We start from the raw sequence: 20,693 nt of genomic DNA on the forward strand, positions 1-20,693 counted from the left end.
TCAACACTCATCACTTGTGAATATTTGGATTGTGCAACTGACAGGTCCTGGCATCTAGAAGACACACAACTCCAGCTGCTGCTGGTCTGGGGCGAGCTACCACACTTTGCTGAATTTCAAGATGTTTTGATTAGGACAATGTTCACTTTCATATCTACCAGAAAAAAAAAAAAAAAAAGAAAAGAAAAAGAAAAAGTACTTGATGACTGTAAACTTCTCAACTGGAAAGGAAAAGACTTGCAGTCTTTCCTGAGACTGCCCCACACACCTATAGTGAGATCACACTACAAGAAAATATTAAGTGAAAGGGAGATTACACTGTTTTCAAGACCTACATTCATATTTTGCTCTAGTGTTTTTGATTTTATTTCCTGGGGCCATGGGAAGTATCGGAGGACCTTGTGAGCAGTGTGTTGTTATCTGCAAGCTGCTGGCTACCATCCACAGAGGCTGAGAATGTCTCACTCCATGCACGTAATGCACAACTGGAATCCTGGGTGTTGTAGAATTCATATTGTCACAGAACTAAGTGGGAAATATGTGAAGAGTCAGTAAGCCCAAACTGGAACTTTGTAAAAACGAGTGCATGTTGAGACTGGGCACAGTGCAGGTCCCTGGATCTACCTGGAGTACCAGCAAATCTGCTCACAAATGTTAGCATGGTCCTTCAGGCTGATGTTATCGGCGAGGTGAGTTCACAGTCACATCAGCTGTAATTTTTGTATTGCCATCCAGAGTGCATCCAGTAACCTGGTTTGGCCACCATAAATAAATGCATCGATGCTCCAGCTCTGGAGGAGACAGGCGTCTGCAGCACTGCAGTGTAGGGTACCTTGGGATTCCAGACCCAGTGCTGCTGGATCATCTTCTACCTAGCAGACTGGAAAATGGCAGAAAATAGTGATCAATTGAAGCAGAAAGCTTTTGTTGGAGTGTGTGGTATGTAACTTTTTGTGTCAGAAAGGATTTCTCTGATTCAGTAGAAACAAGACAGACCCAAAGAGAGTGGGGTGTCTGTGCTTCACTCTTTGTCCAGGTGATTTGGACAGTCACCCTTGGGCAGATAGGTCTCCCGGGCAGTGTCCTGCTGCGGGAACAGCAAAATGCCACCGTGCCACCAGGCCAGTGTGGCAGCTCATGTTGATGTTTCCTCTACACCACTGCGTGCTTCTGGGCTCAGACTGTTTGCAAAGTGGCGTGAACTGTGCCGGAGTACACCCAGCTGGGATTCTGGGTGTGGATAAACGCAGTTCTGCTGGAAGGTGAGGGATGTGTAACCCAGTCTCTTGAGGTGCAGCCGCACAAGGCACTTCTCTGGCACGAGGCTTCGTGCAGCGACACGTCCGAGCGGGGAGCCGGGGCTCTCCCCGGCGGGAGGCGATGTGCCAGCCGCGGCAGCACGCAGTGACTGCAGGACATGCGGCCAAGCCGCGGCCGGCTGGTCCCTGCCGCCCTCACCGGCGCCGTTCGGGATCGGCTCTGGGCACGGCGCAGCTCAGGACCGCCACCCGCCCTGTCCCGTGTGTCGCCCGGCACCGCACGGTCGCTGCAGACCCGCTCACGGGGTCGGGGGTCGCCGGATGCGGCGGGATCCCGGCTGACAGGGTGATCCCGGCTGGCAGGGGACCCCAACTGGCGGAGACCCCGGCCCAGCGGCCGGAGGCGGGGGCGGTGCCGCTGGGGGCGGTGGCTTCCCTCCCCTGCCCTCCCTCCGTGCCTCCCCGCCCTCCTCCGGGGCCGCGGCGCTGCCCCCTCCCGCCGGGGATATCCCCGGCCCCTCCCCGGCGGGCGGCGGCCCAATGGAGGTGGGGATGCTGTGCGGGCTGCGGGCGGGCTGGGGGCGCCGCCGAGCCGCGGACGCCGCCGGGCCGGGGCCGCGCTCACTCGGCGGGGAGCCGCGGGCAGAGGCGGGCGGCGCCGGGGCTCGGTGCGGCGGCGGCTGGGATGCGCCGGCCGGGCGGCTCTGGGGGCAGATAGCGTCCCGCGGGGAGGCGGCCGAGTGGGGCCCGGGGCGGCGGCCGCCGGGCAGCGCCATGGCGGCGCAGTGCGACCCGCTGAGCGGGTACCTGCCCCAGCCGCTCTCCGACCCGGGCTCCAACAGCGAGCGCAGCGCCGACTCGCCCGCGCCCGGCTCCGAGGAGGACTCGGCCGGGCCGCCGCGGCCCCTGCACAGCCCCGAGTGGGGCGAGGAGCGATTCCGGGTGGACAGGAAGAAACTGGAGGCCATGCTCCAAGGTGAGGGCGGGAGCGGCGGCGGTGTCCGGGGGGGGGGGGGGGGGCTCGAGGCGGTGGCGGCGGCCGGGAGGGGCGAGAGGGGGCCCCGGTCCCCGCCGTGCCTTGTCCTGGCTCCCCCTTGCCCGCCGGCACGGGAGCCCCATCCTGTCAGCCCCTTCCCCGGGCGCTGGACGCGGGCCTGGGTCGGCGGGAGCCCTGTGGGCCGGTCCCTGCTCCGGCCGCTGTCGTGGCCTCTCGGGCCGGGGCTGCTCCCGCTCTGCCGGGGGAAGCGGCTCCTCGTGCCCCCGGAGCGGAGCCGAGCGCCCCGGGCCCGCAGCCCGGGTGGCAGATGCCGCCTGGGGCCGGGCTGGCCCCGGCATCGCGGGTGGTGCCGCTGCCCAGCCCCGCCGGGGCTCGTCCCGCGCCGCTGCGGCTCGGAGGGTGCCGGTCCCTCGGAGTTCCGTCTGTGAGGACGTGACATCCCGCTCGGGCAGCGCGCTGCGGGCTCGCGGCTTTCGAGGAACAGCCCAGCGCGCAGGGAGCCGCCGGAGCCGGGCGTCCCGGCCGGGGGAGCGGGGACGGCTCCGCAGAGCTGACAGCGGCCGCCGCTGCCGTGGGACCGGCTCGGCCCTTGGCTCCGCTGTCTGGGTTTTGTTTTTTTTTTTTTTTTTTTTTGAGGTTTTTTTCTTTCCTTGAGGCTACATATTTTATCCCAGTATGTTTTGAATTATCTGCTCTCAGTGGAAGTTACGTAGGTAGCTTTTGACAAAACAGGAGTAGTAATTGCTGGTTTTGTTGCTAAAGAGCGCATGAGTGGGTTTGAACCAGTTGAGGATGCTGCTGAGCGGGGTGATTCCCTCGGGGTGTTCCCAGCTGTCTGGTCTGAGGAGCCTGTGGGAACCGAGGTGAGTTTCAGTGTCAAATCTCAGGGTGTGTCTGGATCAACAAGAAGAGACAGTGGTGGTTTCAAGAGGGCGCTTTTTCCTTTGGAGCTACTGTTTTGTAAACATTTAACGTTACACTAACATGGTAACTCACATATTCGTGTACGTTTTCAGAATAAACAGACCCTTGACAAATGTTTTTACCTGGCATGTCACAAAGAAGGCGTTTTGGTCACTTACTGGAAGCTTTAGGTGCTCCCTACATGAGCATCCCCTGTCAGGGTACTTGCCTTCCTCCTTGCAGCACAGAAGGGAGGCAGTGGGAGCAAGCAGGAGAGCAGGAGCTGGTGAGTTGGGTTGGTCACTGAAGAGCTGCAGTTTGACTTGGTGACTACAATGATTGGAATTTTTTTAATTGAGATGGTCTCTCCTGGGGGTGAGTTAATCTTTAATCAGTTAATACTTCAGCGCTAGTAGAAAAATCTCATTATGTAATGCAGTAAAGAGAAAGGAATTTGGAGAAACAGAGCAGCAACAACTATTTATAAAGATGTGCTCATCAAAAGTGTCTGAAAACCAAAACCACATGGGTATTTTTGTGTAAGAAGTGGTAGAGAAGGGTCAAAAGTTAGAGTTCTGTAAGAAGGTGAAGATTGCCTTAACTTTTCCTTTAATAGCTGAATAAATTTCCATTATCTCATCCCTCACACAGTCCTTTCTTCTACTGCCTGAGGTAGTAAGCATGAAGGGGTAAACAAAACTCCCAAACAGAAAACCAATACTCTATATGTTGTGTAACCCAGTAGTAGCCAGTGTCAAAATGTAAGATTTTTCTTTGCTCCTTTTTCAAATTTTATTTCTTACCTTTGTAAGAAGAATCAAGTACCAATAACTATATGAATGTTAGAGCAGAGTGAGTAAATACAAGCAGAATACTGCCTGGTTTTTGATGTGAGGTTGCTGTATGCCCTGGCTAGAACACACATTCTGGGTGATGGTTTGAGGAGAGTTTGTATCAGATAGTTATCCTTGTAGTGGTGGAAAGTTTATGCTGGACTTGGAAATAAGTGGTTTTATGTGAAAATCTGAACTGTTTGGCTTACTGTTAGTAAAAAACTACTTATTAGGAAACAAGAACCAAACACAGTAGTTCTTTCTGTGAGAAAACCGAACTGTTTGGTAAACATTGTCACTTTCTGTCAGTGCCCTCTCAGTTTCCTCTCTGTGCTTTACAAGTATTTGTCTCATCTCTTGACTTTCAAGAACCTCAAGCACCAAGCAGCTCTTCCAGGGAAAGCATCGTAGAGCCAGATCTGTAACTGGTACCCAGAAATTCAGTCAGCTATGCTGCTGATTACATGCCAAACACCCACCCCACCTTTTGTTTGTGTCTGTCTTTTGGGAGTGAAGCTTTGACTTGCTCTGTCAGGAAAGGGACAATGGAAAGGAAGCAGTGTGAACCATCCCCAGGAACAAACTCCAGTTAGATAATTTGTATGGTTATGTTCCCTATGGTTTTTAATACCAGATCCTTTACTGGAAGTTCTTAAAGTATGCAGAAATTGCATCATGGAAAAGAAACATCTTTTCAATCCAAGTAATGATTAGCAGTTCTATTATTTCCAAAAGTTAGCCAATTTTTACGCTTTTTTAAAAATTTCAGGCTGGTAAATACAGCTTTTTGTTCATATTAGATGCTTAAAGGCTTCTCTTTTGCTTTTACCAGCTACTAGATAGACTAGATAGCTTGCTTACTTTTGGGAAAGTTACTTTTTAAATTATTAAAGAACTTAGAATATCTTCTAGTAATCACCACGCCTTTCTTATATTGTGGAAGAGTGAGACTGCATCGTCTTTAGTTCAGTTGTCTTTAAAGCCAAGTTTGAAAGAGCATCTGCTGAAGGAACTTATCAGGAAATGTTCTCATTCTTGCTTGGGGGTGCCTCGGTGGTTTTGTTGTTTTTTTTTTTTGTTCATCAACATCTGTTGTTTACTGTAGTAATCATGAAATGTAAGAAAAACTATCTGGAAGAAAGAACATGCAGCAGCTCCATGTTCAGCTCGGTGCTTCTCTTGCTTTTTGCATTTGCTGAGTTTTATATGTGCTGCTGCTGTGGTTATTTTCATCTTTCCCACAGTTTGTGGGCAGTTTCCCGAGAGCCAGGGCTGATCCCAGCAAGGCTCACCTGGGAATCAGCCTCTGCAGCTCATGAGGGGACTGGGGCACCTTCCTGTGAGATACAGAGTAACTGCAGCAAGTGCTGTAGCAAGAACTCCGTAGCTGTCTTTAAAAAAGAGGAGGTGCAGGTAGTTTGCTGCCAGTTGTATCTGAAGCAGAAATCAAATCTGACTTGAGATGTCAGAAAATTTTGATAGATTTGAGGGTACTTCTCCTCTTTTGCTAACTTTTTTTTTTCCTCCCCCCACTTAAAAATAATTGTATTGATATTTCCTGAATGGTTCTGTTTGGAATATCAGAAATTGCAAAAGCTGTGGTAAACCCCTTGCAAATAAGTCCTTGTGCCCATCTTCTCTGTATGACTATTTTATTACTTGCACATAGATGACTGGAATTGTCCCGTAAACAAATCTCAATCTTGACAGTGGAGTGTAAGCTCTCTTATGCCTCAATGTCTTCATCAGTTTCTTGGTGAACAGATACTTCTAGAATATTTTTTTTTTCTAGGAGGCCAATATGAGTAAAACAGATCAACTTTTCAGCAGTGACAGAAGATGGTATTTCCTAGCAGCCCAATTAATTACAACTGCTCTGCACAAACTCTGGTTAATGCTCAGGTGACTTCATATTGTGGGATGATTTACTTAGTGTGTGAGTGCCTGTTACCATAGGACCTGAATATTATTGTAAAGAGGCAGAACAGTAAACTTAGGAAAGCTGTCCAAAAAGTATCATCTGTCAGTTGATGTTGCAGCAATCAGTAGGCTTAGACAAGTTGGCTATGAACATTAAAAAAAACCCAAACCAAAGAAAGCAACACCTTTTTTTGCTTGCGTGGTGTGTCTCATTCTTGATTAAAAAATGTTATGCCAATCTTGCATTTCAAATAATCCTTTTTCTTTGTCATGTTCTTTAGCAGATGTAGGGTTTTTTAATGTGGTATGTGTGGTTTAAGCATTCACAGTTAAATACTTTGTGACTTTATAATGCACTATCACACGATAGTAGTTTGCTAAAAAAACAAATCCATGCTGTTTTTAATAAGAGTTTAAATCTAGCAATGGTGTGTGAGCCATATTATATATGGCTCATTCATTAAAGTACAAAACTCTGCTTGTTAAAATTCTGTTTTCCTCCTCTCTGTTTTGTATATTTTTTGTATATCATCTTTCTTTTTGAGGACTCCTCAGGGTAATTTTAATTATGGATCTAATACTTTATGGGTGATGTTTTTTTTGTTCTGTGTTTTTATTGGTTTTGTTGGGATATTTTTCCCTTGTGAGGTAATTCAGCATTTGCCTGACTATTTATTGATAAGCAAACAGATGAAGAAAAGCACAGACCTGCATGCCCAGGAAACTCTGAAGAGCACCCAGTTTGCTCTCGAGCTCATCTTACAGAGCAGCTTGTGTTGCTACCAGGTGAGCACCTTGGAAAATAGCACTGGGTGTAGTGCTGGCTGTATTGGCTATGCCACAGGTCAGCTGGAGTAGGCCAGAATTAGAGGAGGAGTTGTGTGAATTCTAAAAATGACAGTGGATCACGGGTTACTTTCCAGGCAGTAAGGACTGAAGTGCAGTCACCAATTCAGTATGAGCAGGCAGTGCAAGCAGCTCATTGAAGTGCCTTTGTGTTTAGCTCTGTCCTGCCCTTGCAGCGTTGAGAGCTCTTCCCCCATCCTACTCCCTCTGTCTTGGTGCTCTTTGCCTGTCATGGGGAGCTAGAAAAATACTTGGCTAGTAATTTTCTGCCAGAACACCCCCTAATTTTCTTAGGGGGAGATGACATGAATACTTCGGTAACTTTCTGCACGGTTTAATCCACACGAAACTTACTGTAAATGAATTGTTAATTCCTTTGCCTAAAGGTCACCCTGAGACCATTGTCAGATCTTGATTGTACTTATGCAATGCCTCTTTCTGATGCCGGGATGATAACCAGCTTTTGTTTGCTCATCCATCAGGTGAAACTTGTGTTTAAACAAGTATATTTTCCCTACTTAATGCGTAACTGCTGGAAAGTTTACTTCGGTCCTTTTCATAGTCTTCTGCACTCGTTTGTTTCATCTACAGAGAATGATAAATCGATACATGTGGCATGCAAAGCTTGGGGGAAGTGGAGGGAGGGGAAGAAAAGCACTTTTATTGGGATGTGCTAAAGAAGACGGAGATATTCTAAGAAACTCAGGCTTCTGCTGAGTGCTACAAACAATGGTTTTATTAGAAGCTGAACCCTGAAGATAGGAATTTTGAGCAAGTTGGCTGCTTAACAGGCAGTTGTAATGTTCCTGTGATGGTGTCTGTGCAGGGAGGGCAAGTTCCATGTTAAATTTATTTTGGGGTTTTATGTTCAATTGGCTAAGCAGGAATTATTGATATTCCCGTGGATTGTTTTGTGTGTTTGTGACGGTGGTAGAAATCTGTACAATAAAACTTAGTGTACTGTGGTCCTTCAAGTAATTAGTGTGCCTTGCTTGCAGCTGAAGTTAAAAATACTCAGAGTGCTGATGATTTATACTCCTGTTTACAGGTCCCATGTCCCTCTTGGAGCTCCAAGGGTTGTGAACTATGTCTTTTCTATGACCAGATTTGTACTGAAATGTCTTCCTCTTCATTTTAGTAGGTAATAACCACAGTTGCTTTTCCTAGAGGAAGAAAATGTTGGGTTTTTCTACTGAATTGTGAGATTTCTGTTGGTGGTTTTATTATAGTTTGTTCCTTGTAATGTGTCAGCATAACCTATACAAGGACATAGTTGTGGGGAAATTGGAACCTTCCTAATAGCATTTACATTTGGTTTTTAACTTATATGTAGCAGGAAAAAAGAATCCAAATTCTTTGTCAGATTTTCAAATCCCCAAACTGCTGAATAGTCTATTTCTACAAAAAATAAATATATGAAATGAATTTGTGTGTGACTTGTAGTTCTTGCATTCCACTATTAACAATTGTAATAATACCACTTTCTCAAGTTTCAGCGTTCAAGTAGTACAACGGACTATCATGGTTTGGCATGAGCTGCTGAGTTAAGTATTGCTGGCTTGCACATTCCTGTTGGTTATATTGTAATCTTTACCTCCGCTGGAAAATATGTCCTATTTTGAGTACTCATTTCAGGCTCTTGGCTTTATGCCTCTCAAACAATGAAACATGCTAGTTTTCTTTAATTTCAAACCTCTGTATTGAAGAACTAATAGCTTTTTAAGAAATATTTTTACAGTAATGACCTTTGCTGTGAAGACTCTTTGGTGACTTTCATAAACTTTGAGTTTAAACTAGTATGACTACATGAGTTGGAGTTCAGCTACAGAAAACACATACACTAATAAGCTATATGAATGAACAAGCGCTTGATTTAAGGTTTTATTCTTTAAGATGATACCTATTAATTAGTGGTAGTTTCTAAAATAATTTTGACTTAAGCAATTCAAACCATTCTTTGATCATAGCCTTCTCTCTTGTTCAATATTTGTTTTTGTTTCTTGCCTCTGGCTCAGAGCAGTATGAGTGTATTGCATGAGGCAAAGGAACTCTTCATGTTTCGGTGACTTTTATAGCTGATTTATGTAAAGATATCTGCAGTGATATCCTCTTTACTGGAAGAAATAGTTTCATGTTAAATTTCTATTGATGTTTTGAAGGAACACTCCAGAGTGAAAGTCTTATCTCACTAGATAATACAGTCTAAGGAATCTGAGTAATCAACGAGTTCTCTCATGTGTGAAAGCAGGTTTTGGATATTGGGTGGAAGAACTCTTGATGTCTGTGCAGAAGATGGGTGTGATGGATAGGGGATTGAAAACAAATCCATAGCTGTGAACACTTGGTGTCTAGATAAGTCACTTGCCTGCCAGCGTAACTTCATGTGATTTTCTGCTGCAAGCCAGATTTCATGGAGAGGTTGATGGGCATGTAGCAGCACTGTTCTGCCCTAGCTGTTCTCCTGCTGGGCAGCTCTGCTGAAGTAAGACACCAGGGCACAGAAACTGGGGAGGCACACCACAGGCATGTGCCTACAGGACTGTTCAGGAGAACCTTTATTGGGAACCCATGAGTGTGGTACATCCCTGAAGCTCCTGATGGTGATGCAGGGGTAGCAGACAGCTGGAACTGCAGGCCTGCAATCTCCCTGAGGCTGGAGAGGTGTGATGGATAGCTCTGGGGTCTGGAGTCCTTCAGTGACAGGGTCTGTAGGGTGCACAGAGTCCGATGCTGAGGAGGAGGTGTTGCCCTTTTATGTGGGGAGGTGGCAGGATTGCAGGGAGCTCTGCCTTGGAGCACTCCACCAGCCATTTGAGAGTGCAGGCTCAGGAGTGCTGGGTGGTTTTTACAGGTGGCTGCTACAGACCATCTCATTGGGAAGAAGCATCATATGAGGCCTTCAAACAGCTGGAGGAAGGCTCCTGTTTGCTGTTGATCCCCATGGAGGAGTTTAACCCCTCTGTTCTCTGCTGGGACAAGAGCGTGGCAGCACACGAGTCATGTAGGAGGTTTCTGGAATGATTTTGTGATAGCTTCCAGACAGGTAATCAAGGAAGTGACAGCAGGAACTAGTTTGCTGGGCTTTTGCCTTACTTGCATTGAAAAATTAATCATGAATGTGAAGATGGAGGGCAGCCATTCAGAGGGACCCTAGCAAGATGAAGAAATGGCCCAAAGATCCCATGAAGTTCAGCAAAAGGGAACATGAAGTGCTGCACCAGGGGAGAAAACTGTCACAGTTTGGGGCCTGACAAGCTGTGAGCTCTGGTGAGACACATCAGGAGTGCTGGGTCCAGCCCTGGTTTCCCCAGTGGCAGAGAGACATGAGCATTCTGGAACAAATCCAGCAAAGGGCCACAACGCTGCTGAGGGACTGGAGAACTGACACAGGAGGGGAGGCTGAGACATCTGGGATTGTTCAGCTTTAATCTTGAGAAGGCGCAGGGAACACCGTATGCATTGTGTGTGTCAGAGCATATAAGCAGATGGAGCCAGAGTCTTTTCAGTGGTGCCTAATGACAGGACAAGCAGAAAAAAAATGTCATTTTATGACTTTTCCTCTTTTTCTGAAAAGGAAATAATCCATAAAATCTGGAGGCTTTCCAGTTTTTGCAGTGTTCAGTGCTGAAGTGAGGTCACTGCTGTCTTTTTTGGCCAGCAAAGGAGTTAAAGAATTCTTAACTACAATTTCAATTGTTGAGTTAAAATACTAAATCTGAGATTGGACTGTAATATTAAAGCACAGTGTTTATTGGAGATGACTAAAAATACATTTTTAGGTAAGTCCTTTATCAGACAGCAGCATTAAAAATAGCAGTTTGCAGCCTGAAGCATTCTCCATAGTTGATAAAATTGTGATTGAGTTAGGGGTCAGTTTGCCTTCCTCAGGGCATTGAGAAACATCTGCTGGGAAAACTGGTCTGTTCAGCCCACCTGTAGCAGCCCTGGTAGGATTTGGTTGTGCTGGCCCCCAGGAAGATCCCTGCAGTCCCCAGGAAGGCAAGATAATGGCTGGGTCAGGCAGCTGCTGCAGGGCAGGTCTTGGCTCTCGTGCACACAAGGGGTGCTGGGGGCTGTGTCTGGCTGCACATCGTGGTGTTGGGGTGCTCTAGCCCACAGGAGCACAACTGGATTGTCCCTCCAGCCTGGCTGGGTGAGGTGGGACACGGATCTGCTGCTGCTCTGCTGCCTTCAGACAGCCTTTGAGATGATAGTCCTACAATGTAGGATGTAGCTGTGGTTATCTCTGTGAGCCTCTCACCTGCTGGAGGTTTTGCTGAGGCTCTATCAAGGCTGGCTCCAGGGATGGGATAAACTGACTGGGTGCTCAGGGGCCGGGCAGTGGGAGCTGGCCGTGGGCTGCATGGCCTGGCTGCTTCCAGGGGTGCAGTTCAGGGACACCGTGCTCTGGGTTACACCACATCCTCCTAAGCTTTGTGTTCTTGCTGGTGGTATGTGAGCAAGCTGTGAAAACAGGACCTGGGAGTGCAGCTGGGGCTGGAGCACAGTCCTGTTATCTCTACTGCTTGGATTCCGTTGTGTAAACCACAGAAGGACATGTTGCTCAATTTATCCTTCCTGGAAGTGTCTTCCTTACACATGTGAGTGACAACAAACAGGAGGTAACTTGTTCTTTAGGTTTCTTTCCCTTTGAGGGTGAAAAGTTTTTAAAAAATACATTTATAAATGTATCACTTGTGGTGAGAAAGACAATAATAGATGATGCATTTAAAAGGCATGAGATTTCCAGTCATTCTGACTGCCTCCCAAATGGCCAGCTGCCAGCAGCTGTGTCTTGAATTTGGCATCTTGAGATCAACAGTTTATAAATGCTGTGGAGTAAAGCTTCTTTTTTATTGCTTAGATTTTTTTTTTGTTTGTTTGTTTTTAAATTGCCCAGGTTGATATGTCCTAGAACTTTAAACACTAGATTTTGGCCCTTTCCTTTAGGGGCTGTGAACTTCTGGGGCACACTGGTTGCTTGAGGAGGTTCTTTCCAGGACATCCACACAATCTGCCATCTGAAGATGTAGTTAGCCCTTGATAAGTGATAGTTTTGTATGCAGCTAAATGTTTTAGCTGTTACCATTTCTAGAAGGGCTCAAATGCAGCCTGGTAGAAATTTTACTGGGTTACAAGGAATATTCTCTGGTTTGCTGCTTTGAGACTTTGAAAGAATTGCTTTTCTTTGCCCCATCTGATTTGACTGCTGAGCCTTTTCCCAGAGGTAGGAAGCTGGTCAGTGTAGCTGGTGCCAGCCACAAGGCAGCTGCATTCCCCATTCTGATGCAATTCCAGGGCTTGCCTGGCATGTAAAGTTTGCAATAAAACTTGTGAAAAATACTCCTTATGTGTAAAATTTGATAAATTTGTATGGAGGAGCTTTTTCTCAAATACTTATGTATGAAAATAGTGAGTCCTCATTCCTCTTTTGACTTTTTGCTTGTTGGGAACTTGTTGTGTAGCTGCAAGTGAGGCATGAGCCATCCATCTTCCATTTATTAAACTTCTCTGTAGACCAGGCCTGGGAGGCTTTGCAAAATCTTGGTTCCATTTTCCCCTAAAACTATGTGACCTGAATCAAGTCTGTAAGAATGGGTTTTGAAGAAAAATAAGCAGCAGTCATTGTGCTTATGTGGTTATTGTCAGGCTTGCAGTATGTAGATGCTGAGGAATGTTTATTACACTGGGGTTTTATTAGTGCTTCTTCTTCCCCATCTCATAGAAAAGTTTTTCTGGTTTGTTTGTTTTCCTGTTTGCCTGCCCAATAGGTTAAGAAACTATGGGTTGATAATTCTTTTACCTCTTTCAGCCCCTCTCTACAGCTTTTTAACTTGCAAAAATAACTTCTATTTGTAGGGGTTATAATGGCATAGGATTTTGATTTGGCTGCTAAGATATTACAGAGGTTTTGAAAGCAAAACACTGTAAATAAGAGTGCCAAGGAAAGAAAAAACAAAGCCTCATTCCAGATCATTCAAGTGAAATATATTTTTAAGTTCAAATTATGTATTTAAAAAGATTGAGCTATGTGTTTTCTCACTTACTTGGCACAAAGTCTGTGTAAAAGCTTGAATGATTGTCCATACAAGTGATGAGATGACAAGTAGAACAAACCCAAAATACCTTTCTGCTGCTTGTGGAACAGCTCAGGTCATGGGCTTCATCTGTTTAAACTTGGTTCTTGGAAAGGAATTGTGCTAGATTTCCTTGTGAGGAGAACTTGCAATGTTTTTATAATCAAGCTAAGCTAAATGGCCTCCAGTACAACATATCTGAAAATCAGTATTAAGCCAAGTAAATCAGGTCTGAAAGAAGCAATATTAAAAGATAACTGGAGAGAGAAGTTGGTAACACTGATGATTTATCCTGTTGTTTTGAAGTGCTGCTTTTGTTTTCTGGAACATGTACTTGTGTCTGTGCTGTTCTTAGCTCACACATCACGGAGTGGGTCAGGAAAGGAGCACAGGGGGTCACTGGCCCTGCCTCCCAGTCCATCCTGGAGCACATGGCACAGAAGTGTGTCCAGCTGGGTCTGGAACATCTCCAGGGAGGGAGGCTGCACGCCCTCTCTGGGCAGGCTGTCCCAGTGCTGGTCACTGCACAGAAAGGAGGTTCTTCCTTGTGCGGAAGTTCCTCAGATGGAACTTCCTGGGCATCAGCTTCTGCTGTTGTCTCTTGTTCTACCTTGCTCCATAAACCTTTACATTTTTTGTTTTGATAGTCTAAGCTTTCATAGTGAGGTTGCCACATAGTCCAAAGTTTTAACTAGATTTTCACCTCTTTCTTTTTTGTTTATAAAACATTTTTTAATTCTACATACAGGTGGTGATTTTTTTCCTTTTACATTTTAAGCAAACTTTGGTTTGGGGAATCTGTGTTACCACTCTGAATTAGTGGTTTAACCTTTAAGTGTGCCTTTTACCTTCTTGCCAATCACTTTGTGTGAATGGAGGGCTTTGATTATGTCTATTTTGATTGGCTCTGTTCTGTTCAGTCTGTGCCTGCAATAAATTTATGGCAATTGAATATACAGGATTGGTAACTTAACACCAAGCATCTTGAGAGATGGAAAAATGAAATTCATAATTCCAAAATAAATATTAAGTCCATTATAAGTGATGCAGTGAAACAGTTTAGTTACATTGATGCCTTCTGAAGATATTCCCCATTGTTTTTATGGTGAGACTGTGTTCCTTGAGGGTGTATAAACTGGGATGCATAGTAATTAAACCAGGAGCTTTGTTGCAAAGGAGTTCTTGTGCAGAGCATTACACTGTGGTACGGAGCCATGATGAGCCATGTGCTGTACAGAAGGGGGTTTAAATCACCTGCATTTAAAACCATGTCTGTGTGTGTAATACTTACATTTAAATGGAAAAGCACACATGTATTTATGTGTAATTGAAATGAAGGATACATTTGCATGTCACCCTTGCTGGGATATGGAAGTCCTTATCATCAAAGGAACATGAGACTTGGTGTCCCTTTGTCAGGATGTGGAAGTACACCCATGGGTGAGAAGTGCTATAGAGTGGTGAAATATTAAATTACATTAGATGGCCTTTGTTTATATGCAGCTGGAGCAGTTAAAATAGCATTGATTTAAAGAGTCTGGATGTGGAATACATTTTTAAAATACTGTTTTATATAGTGGAAAAGAATTCTGGTATGTCTTTAGTTTTTTAGTTAAACAAACACAACTGCTGTTTTTCCTTAGTAAATTTACTTCCGGAGTGTGTATAAAATAGTGGATAAGAGAATCTGTTCCTAATCTGTTCCATGTGCAGAAACAGTGAATAAATTTGATCAAATCTTTAGTTCTTTATAAGCAATTCCTTTTTGAAATAAGAACATATTCTGCAGAATTTTATTTTCTTCCTCTGTGTGGAAGACATTACCATCATTAGAGTGTGGAATACATGGATTCTCAATATGTGTGAAATTTTTCAATGCACTAAACAATTGAACATGTAATGATATTTTCTGGGTTGCTTAGCAGCACTCAGGTTTTTTACTTTAAGTGGTCTTCAGTGACATCTTTAGATTGTTCAGAGACTTGGCAGAAATAAAAAAAGTCATTCCTGTGTTTGAGACATGAGGAATCGTTTAAGCTGTGGAAAAAAAAAAAAGAGTAGGGTATTGCAAAGTTTTGTATATATTTAAACATTTACAAAACTTTATATTCTGTGTTCTTGTAACTGTTTGAGGGAATTGAGTGCTAGAAGATGATTCTGCTGGATTTTAAGTATAGTTTTAGGTATTTATCACCTGAAAGATACAAATTTAGACAACAGGTAAATTTTACCTGACTGAAGTTTTTTATAAATTGGTTTATATTCGCCGTTGGAATTATGTTTTCTGTGTTTATGTAGAGAGCTGAGGGTTGCCGGTGTTTTGACTTGAGAATATAATACAAATCAATTAAAATGTAAAATGCTAGTATAGAATTTCCTTAGAGGATATCAGCTGCATATTTGCAGGAATCTTTTCATTGGGTGTCTCTCCTGTATCACTGCAGAGCTTCTGTTGGCACCGCCTTCCCTCCAGGCTTGAACAGCCAGCAGAGAGTTGGAGACTGCTTTTAATAATGTGTTAAAGAATTAAGTGCTGTCAGCTTCGTGCTACAGCTCTGTGCTGCCTGAGGCTGCTTTTGGTGTCTCTCTTCCCTGCTCCTGCTTTTTGCATTGCGTGAGTGAAAGGAATGTTCCTCCTCCGAGCGGAGCAGCGGCTCGGGTCTGGCCGCGGCAGGACTGAGCCCTGAGCGAGGCGTGGGAGCAGCGAGTGGCTGAGCTGAAGGAAAGAGTGACACAGCTGCCCGGGCAGCACGGCCAGAGCAGAGGGTTAGAGCAGGGCAGCACAGCCAAGTCTTTCAGACACAGGAAATTTCAGAGTGGGAAATCCCGGGACCCAAGAGGTGAAGGGAGACGTGACAGAGAGGATTATTGACGTTCAGTAGCTTTGGATGTGCACAGGAAGGATCTCCCATACATTGCACGGCAGCCAGGCACGCTGTCAGGAGAGGAGTTGCTCAGTGCTTCTGTTCAGCCTCTCTCCTGCTCTCGTTCTGTTTGTAGTGTTTTATGGGAGGAGAGGAGGAGGAACCACTCACCAGCTCTGTTCTGCCCCTCTCAGCAGCGTGATGGATCGAGATCACTTGAAGCACGTTCAGCATTTCTACACCTGGTACCCAGACTTTGGGCTGCTCTGCTTCATGTGAGTGAGAGCAGGCCAGGGGCAGGCTGGGAGAGCTGGGAGCCTGCAGGGGCTGGATGAACACAGCCTTTTTCCATCCTCTCCTAACTGCCCTTTCAGATAGAGCACAGCTCATTGATGAACACTGCATTTGAGTGTAGATGCTTTGCTATGTACCTACCCAGGATGGGTTCTTTCTGTGTAATGTGAGTCCCAAAACAGCTACTCTGGTTCATCAGGCCTGCTTCACTGGAATGGAGGCAGTGGCAGGATGGTTGGGATGTTTGGTATTTGGGTGCATTTTGGTTGCTGCAATAAGGCAAAGTGAGATGCTGCAGTGCATGTTGACTTCCATGTTAAAGATGTGAACTGGAAGACCATGGTGTGGAGCTGCTGGTCAGCATGGATTTGCATTCTTCTGAAGAGAAGAGCCACAGCCATAAAAGAATGTTTGCAATCTTCTGGATAACAGCAGAGACTTGAGGAGTGTAGTCACTTTGTAAGGGATTGGTGTTGCGCTTGCAAATGATTAAAAAATAATTGGGGGAATATACCTATTTGTAAAGTAGATCAATTTTACCTGGTAGTGTGAAGGTAATGGTAAACTGATAGATGGAGCTTCTCGTTCTGAAACACTTGAAAGTCCTTAATATTTAGCATTTTGTTGTAATTTAACCTTTCTTCCACCATTTTAATAATCAAAGGAGTAAGCATGTGCTCTTAATGTCTGAGTAATTTTATATCACATAAAAGAGTTTAACATCAGCCCAAGTGAAAACATGGTTCTCCAATTATAAAATATAATTATCTTTGTGGTCTCTTGTGATTTCCAAGTGATGTTGTCTTCTCAAACATTCTGCTCTTGGGCTGTATTTCTTTTACTACAGAAATACAAAGTCAATTTCTCTTTTGAGGTAGTCCGTGATTTAAACCTTATTGAATTTAAGGGGAGAACATCTCAACATTTTTAAGGACAAAAGTAGAGGTGAAGAGGGTGTTTAGGAGGAAAACACCTTTTCCTATAAGTTAAATAACTCCTAATTCAATTTTTTAAATGTGCTCTAATGACACTTGTTTGTTCTTCTGTAAGTGGTGGTTAGTGCTGCAGGTGGATCCCAGGTCGGCTCCTTTTGCTCAAATACAGACTGGTTTGGAATGTTTCTGCCAGGAATTGGTTAATTGCTGCCATATAGAGATTGAAGTGGACTGAACACCTTGGGGACTGGTGCTTGAGCTGTCTCAGCTCCCTGGTGCTATTTCTTCAGCAATGGAAGAATAGTTTCCTTTTCTGGAGAAACCTCTCTGATCTGTGGGCAGGTGGGCTCCATCTAGGCAGAGTGAGAGCTGCTTAACATTTCACTAGGACAGCTTAGGCAACAGAAATTTATTTGCTTTTCTTTTCTAAAACAAAGTTTTTCTTCCGACATCTTAAATTTGGTGATTATATTTCATTAGGTTACAGAAAAGATTTGTATCAATTTCTGCAAATTGGTTTTGCCAAGGCTGTGGGTTTGTGGTAGCCAAACAGTCTCATGATTTCAGGGTAGCAACTTAAAGAGCCAAAAAGTATTTTATGGTGAAATCCAGTTGAGCTGTAACAGAATACCCAAATTCAACCATAATCAAAACAGAAGAAAAAAATGCAAACAGGAAACATTGCTTTTTTTGGCAGTCTTAATAATAATGGCTTATGAACTCCAGAAATGGAGTACAGACTTTCACCTCTGTTAATTCTAGATGGTTTGGAGTTTTGGTTTTTTTTTGGTTTTTTTTTTTTTTTTTTTGTTGTTTTTTTTTTTTTTTTTTTAATTATGCATGGTTGAGATAGGCAAAGACTTTCAGAGTCTAGTGAGCTTCTTTGACTGTAACTTCTGGCTGTTACAATGTCCTTTCCTCCAGAAGAGTGATTTATAAACCTCCATGCTTGTCTTTGCAGAGCAATCTACTGGTCTCCATACTACTTAATTAGTGCTAATTGTATGCAATGCCTCATGGTTTTTAGTAATGTGCCAAAAAAAAGCAAACAATAGCCAAATTCTGTTTTAAAGGAACAGCTCAAATAGTTGAAATAGCACTGGTAAAAAAACAACATGAAGGAAGAAGCATAAATTAAGGGATAAAGTCATTGTTGGCACAGTAGGAAGCACAATACTGTCATGTTTATCTCAAGAACAGCATGAATTGTGAAGATTGGAGCCACATCTGATGGGTCATACTTGTACTATGGCATCTGTGCAATAAACTATATGCAGTTGATATTCCTGTATTATTTTTGAGCTAAAGATTAATTGCTATTGATGGTGGTTTGTATTGTCTTTAGAATAAATAAGATGTAAGTATTTATAGTTTTATGTATTTATAGTTTTTAAAAATATCTGGATTTCAGTATCAGGAGGTGGTGATTGAATCTTGGGCTTGCATTTCTCTGTGAGTATGTGGACTTGAATTTTCAACTGCAAATACAGGCTTGGCATCAAAATCACCCACAGTCTCTGCAAACTTAGGAACTTGGAAAATTCCTAGGGATTAATTGCAACTCTAGGAAGACCCAGTTAAATAAAGTCAATAGTCGGAGGCTTTGCTTAATACTTATCATGTGTGGGTAGGGCTGTGTTTGCCATTTTTCTGCAGGAGGGATAATGCAGTTTATTCTGAGTGGACGCTTGCACTGTGGGGATGATTTTTCCGAGCTGGAAATGCCCATTTTCCCTGGTGGTGCCTGTGTGTGCTGTGTGACAGCAGGGCTGAGCATGGCTGCAGTGCTCTCTGTGGGGACTCATTCTTGCCCTTTCTCAATGCATTTGTTATTTAAGATCCCTGACTCTGCTAGTATAACGTAGTGTTTAACCTCCTTCCTCTTCCAGTGCAGTTTACTCTGCTTAAAGACTCCTGAAACATGAACTTTCCAAACATTCAGCAGAGGAACTAGAGCAGCAAGTCCTCAATTTTTTCCTTTTCTGCTTGGTTTTCAAGCTAATCCATTTTAACTGCAGGAGGAATGTAATTTTTCTGTTGGCTGCTTTGCAATGCACAAAGCTTTGGTTCACGTTGTGGAACATCTTGAAATCTATATAATTGTAATGGAAGAAGAATGTTTGGAATCTTTTGTGGACAAGTTTGGTTTTTTTTTTTTTTTAAGCAGAGCTTTTTGGATGGAAGAGCAAAGGCTGTCATGGCTTTTTAAAGTTTTCTGTTCCTCAGTAGCAGGCATTTTCATGTTCAAGGGCTTCATGATCTATCCTCTCCCTCCTTTTTCAGGAAAATAATTGTTGGGTTGGCAGTTTTGAGTAAAATACTTAGCCTTAAATTTTCAGTTTTCAGCTGGTGCTACAGCTTTGTTTTTATTATTCTCCTGGATGGCTTTGTGGCTTATTCAGCAGTATTCCAGGCTTTGCATAGTTCTTGCAAACCTGTGGGACTGCTGACCTGGCTTTTTGGATCCTGAGTTGCTCTGTCTGATTAAAAAAGCTGAAATAAAGGTCAGAGGCTCACTATATTGAGAACAACATGGTTTAAGAGGTTGTTCTGTGGAGGGGTTTTTTGTTAAATTATAAGAGGAAGAAGCATTAGACATTATTTTAGGTTTGTTATGTATATTATGTGTTTACTTTTTTTTAGAATTTACAGACTTTCCAAGAAGTCTAAATCTCACCCAATATGTGAAAAACCTCTTTCCTAAGGGCTTGATAAAGTTTTGAGGAAGTAATGGGGGACTTGAAAAATGACAGGTTTTTCTGTGATTGTGATGCTTGCCTGCATGTATTGCAGTTTGGTGTTGAAAATTTACATGGCTTGAAATAGTCATCAGAGAGAAAGTGAGGCTGAGTTACAGCATGTTCACCTCTTACACAAACAGTGTGATTTTTATTGGGGCTGTTTTGTTCCTGCTATTCATTGTTCATCATCTACTCCTATTACACATTTTGATAGAGAATGAAAACCTAAAGCAATTTTTTTTCAACATTTCTTAACTGGGTCTGCTTAGGACTAGAACAAGGCTTTGTTGGATGCTTTATTTTTGTTTTTAAAATGAACTACTAGCTGATGTTTACTGGAAACAGTAGCCAAATGTGGGCACATAAGGGGCATTGACCAATCTGTGCTCCAGGGTGGAGATTGTTTTTCACTGAAATACAAGGCTAAGATCCCCTTGGCTGTCAAGTGGCAGCAGTGCCATTATATTTTTACTCTGCAGCAAAACTGAGTGCTTGAGGCTTGGTTTATTGTTAATTCTGTTATTCTCTTGAATATAAAACACTCGAGTGGTTCGTTTTTGGTTGAAGAAACAACTGATGGCTATTGCAAACACCCATATAGTAATTTTTTTATTGATGGGTAACTCGTTTCTTTCACAGAAAGCTGACCCCAGTACATGCTTATTTATGTCTGGGAATGCTGACTTGGAGCTACTTCCCCCTGCTCTCAAGTGGACTGTATTTCCTTAGGAAGGTTTGCAGTTCAAAGCCCCCTTGCCTGCTGGAAACAAAACTGTTGTTTGAGTTAGAAATCGCGTGTTTGCACGGCGTTCTTGTTTTCCCACATACCAGCATACAGATGTGGTAATTGTAAATTAAAAATACCCTGGTTGTAGAGCTGAAGTGGAAGTACCTTATGTATGTTCCTGCTTGTGCTTTACATCATGTGAGTCACACACAGTTAGGGATTTCTCAGGAACAAACGTGGCTCCATAAATAAATAAAAGAGCCCTTTTCCCTATATTGGCTGTCTTTTTCATTCACA

At 43.8% G+C, this 20,693-nt stretch overlaps 1 protein-coding gene across 2 annotated transcripts in view; it reads left to right on the forward strand.

Annotated features, from left to right (window-relative positions):
• The first annotated feature begins 2,012 nt into the window (after positions 1-2,012).
• BICC1 (BicC family RNA binding protein 1) overlaps positions 2,013-20,693 on the forward strand; it is a 90,525-nt gene continuing 71,844 nt past the window's right edge. For both annotated transcript variants that reach the window (XM_053948759.1, XM_053948762.1), the window contains exon 1: positions 2,013-2,235. In XM_053948759.1, the coding sequence (XP_053804734.1) occupies positions 2,034-2,235 (202 nt within the window). In that variant the 5' untranslated portion in view covers positions 2,013-2,033. The remainder of the gene's footprint in view (positions 2,236-20,693) is intronic.

This window comes from Vidua chalybeata, chromosome 8, assembly GCF_026979565.1.
Source record: "Vidua chalybeata isolate OUT-0048 chromosome 8, bVidCha1 merged haplotype, whole genome shotgun sequence".
Taxonomy (NCBI): Eukaryota; Metazoa; Chordata; class Aves; order Passeriformes; family Viduidae; genus Vidua; species Vidua chalybeata.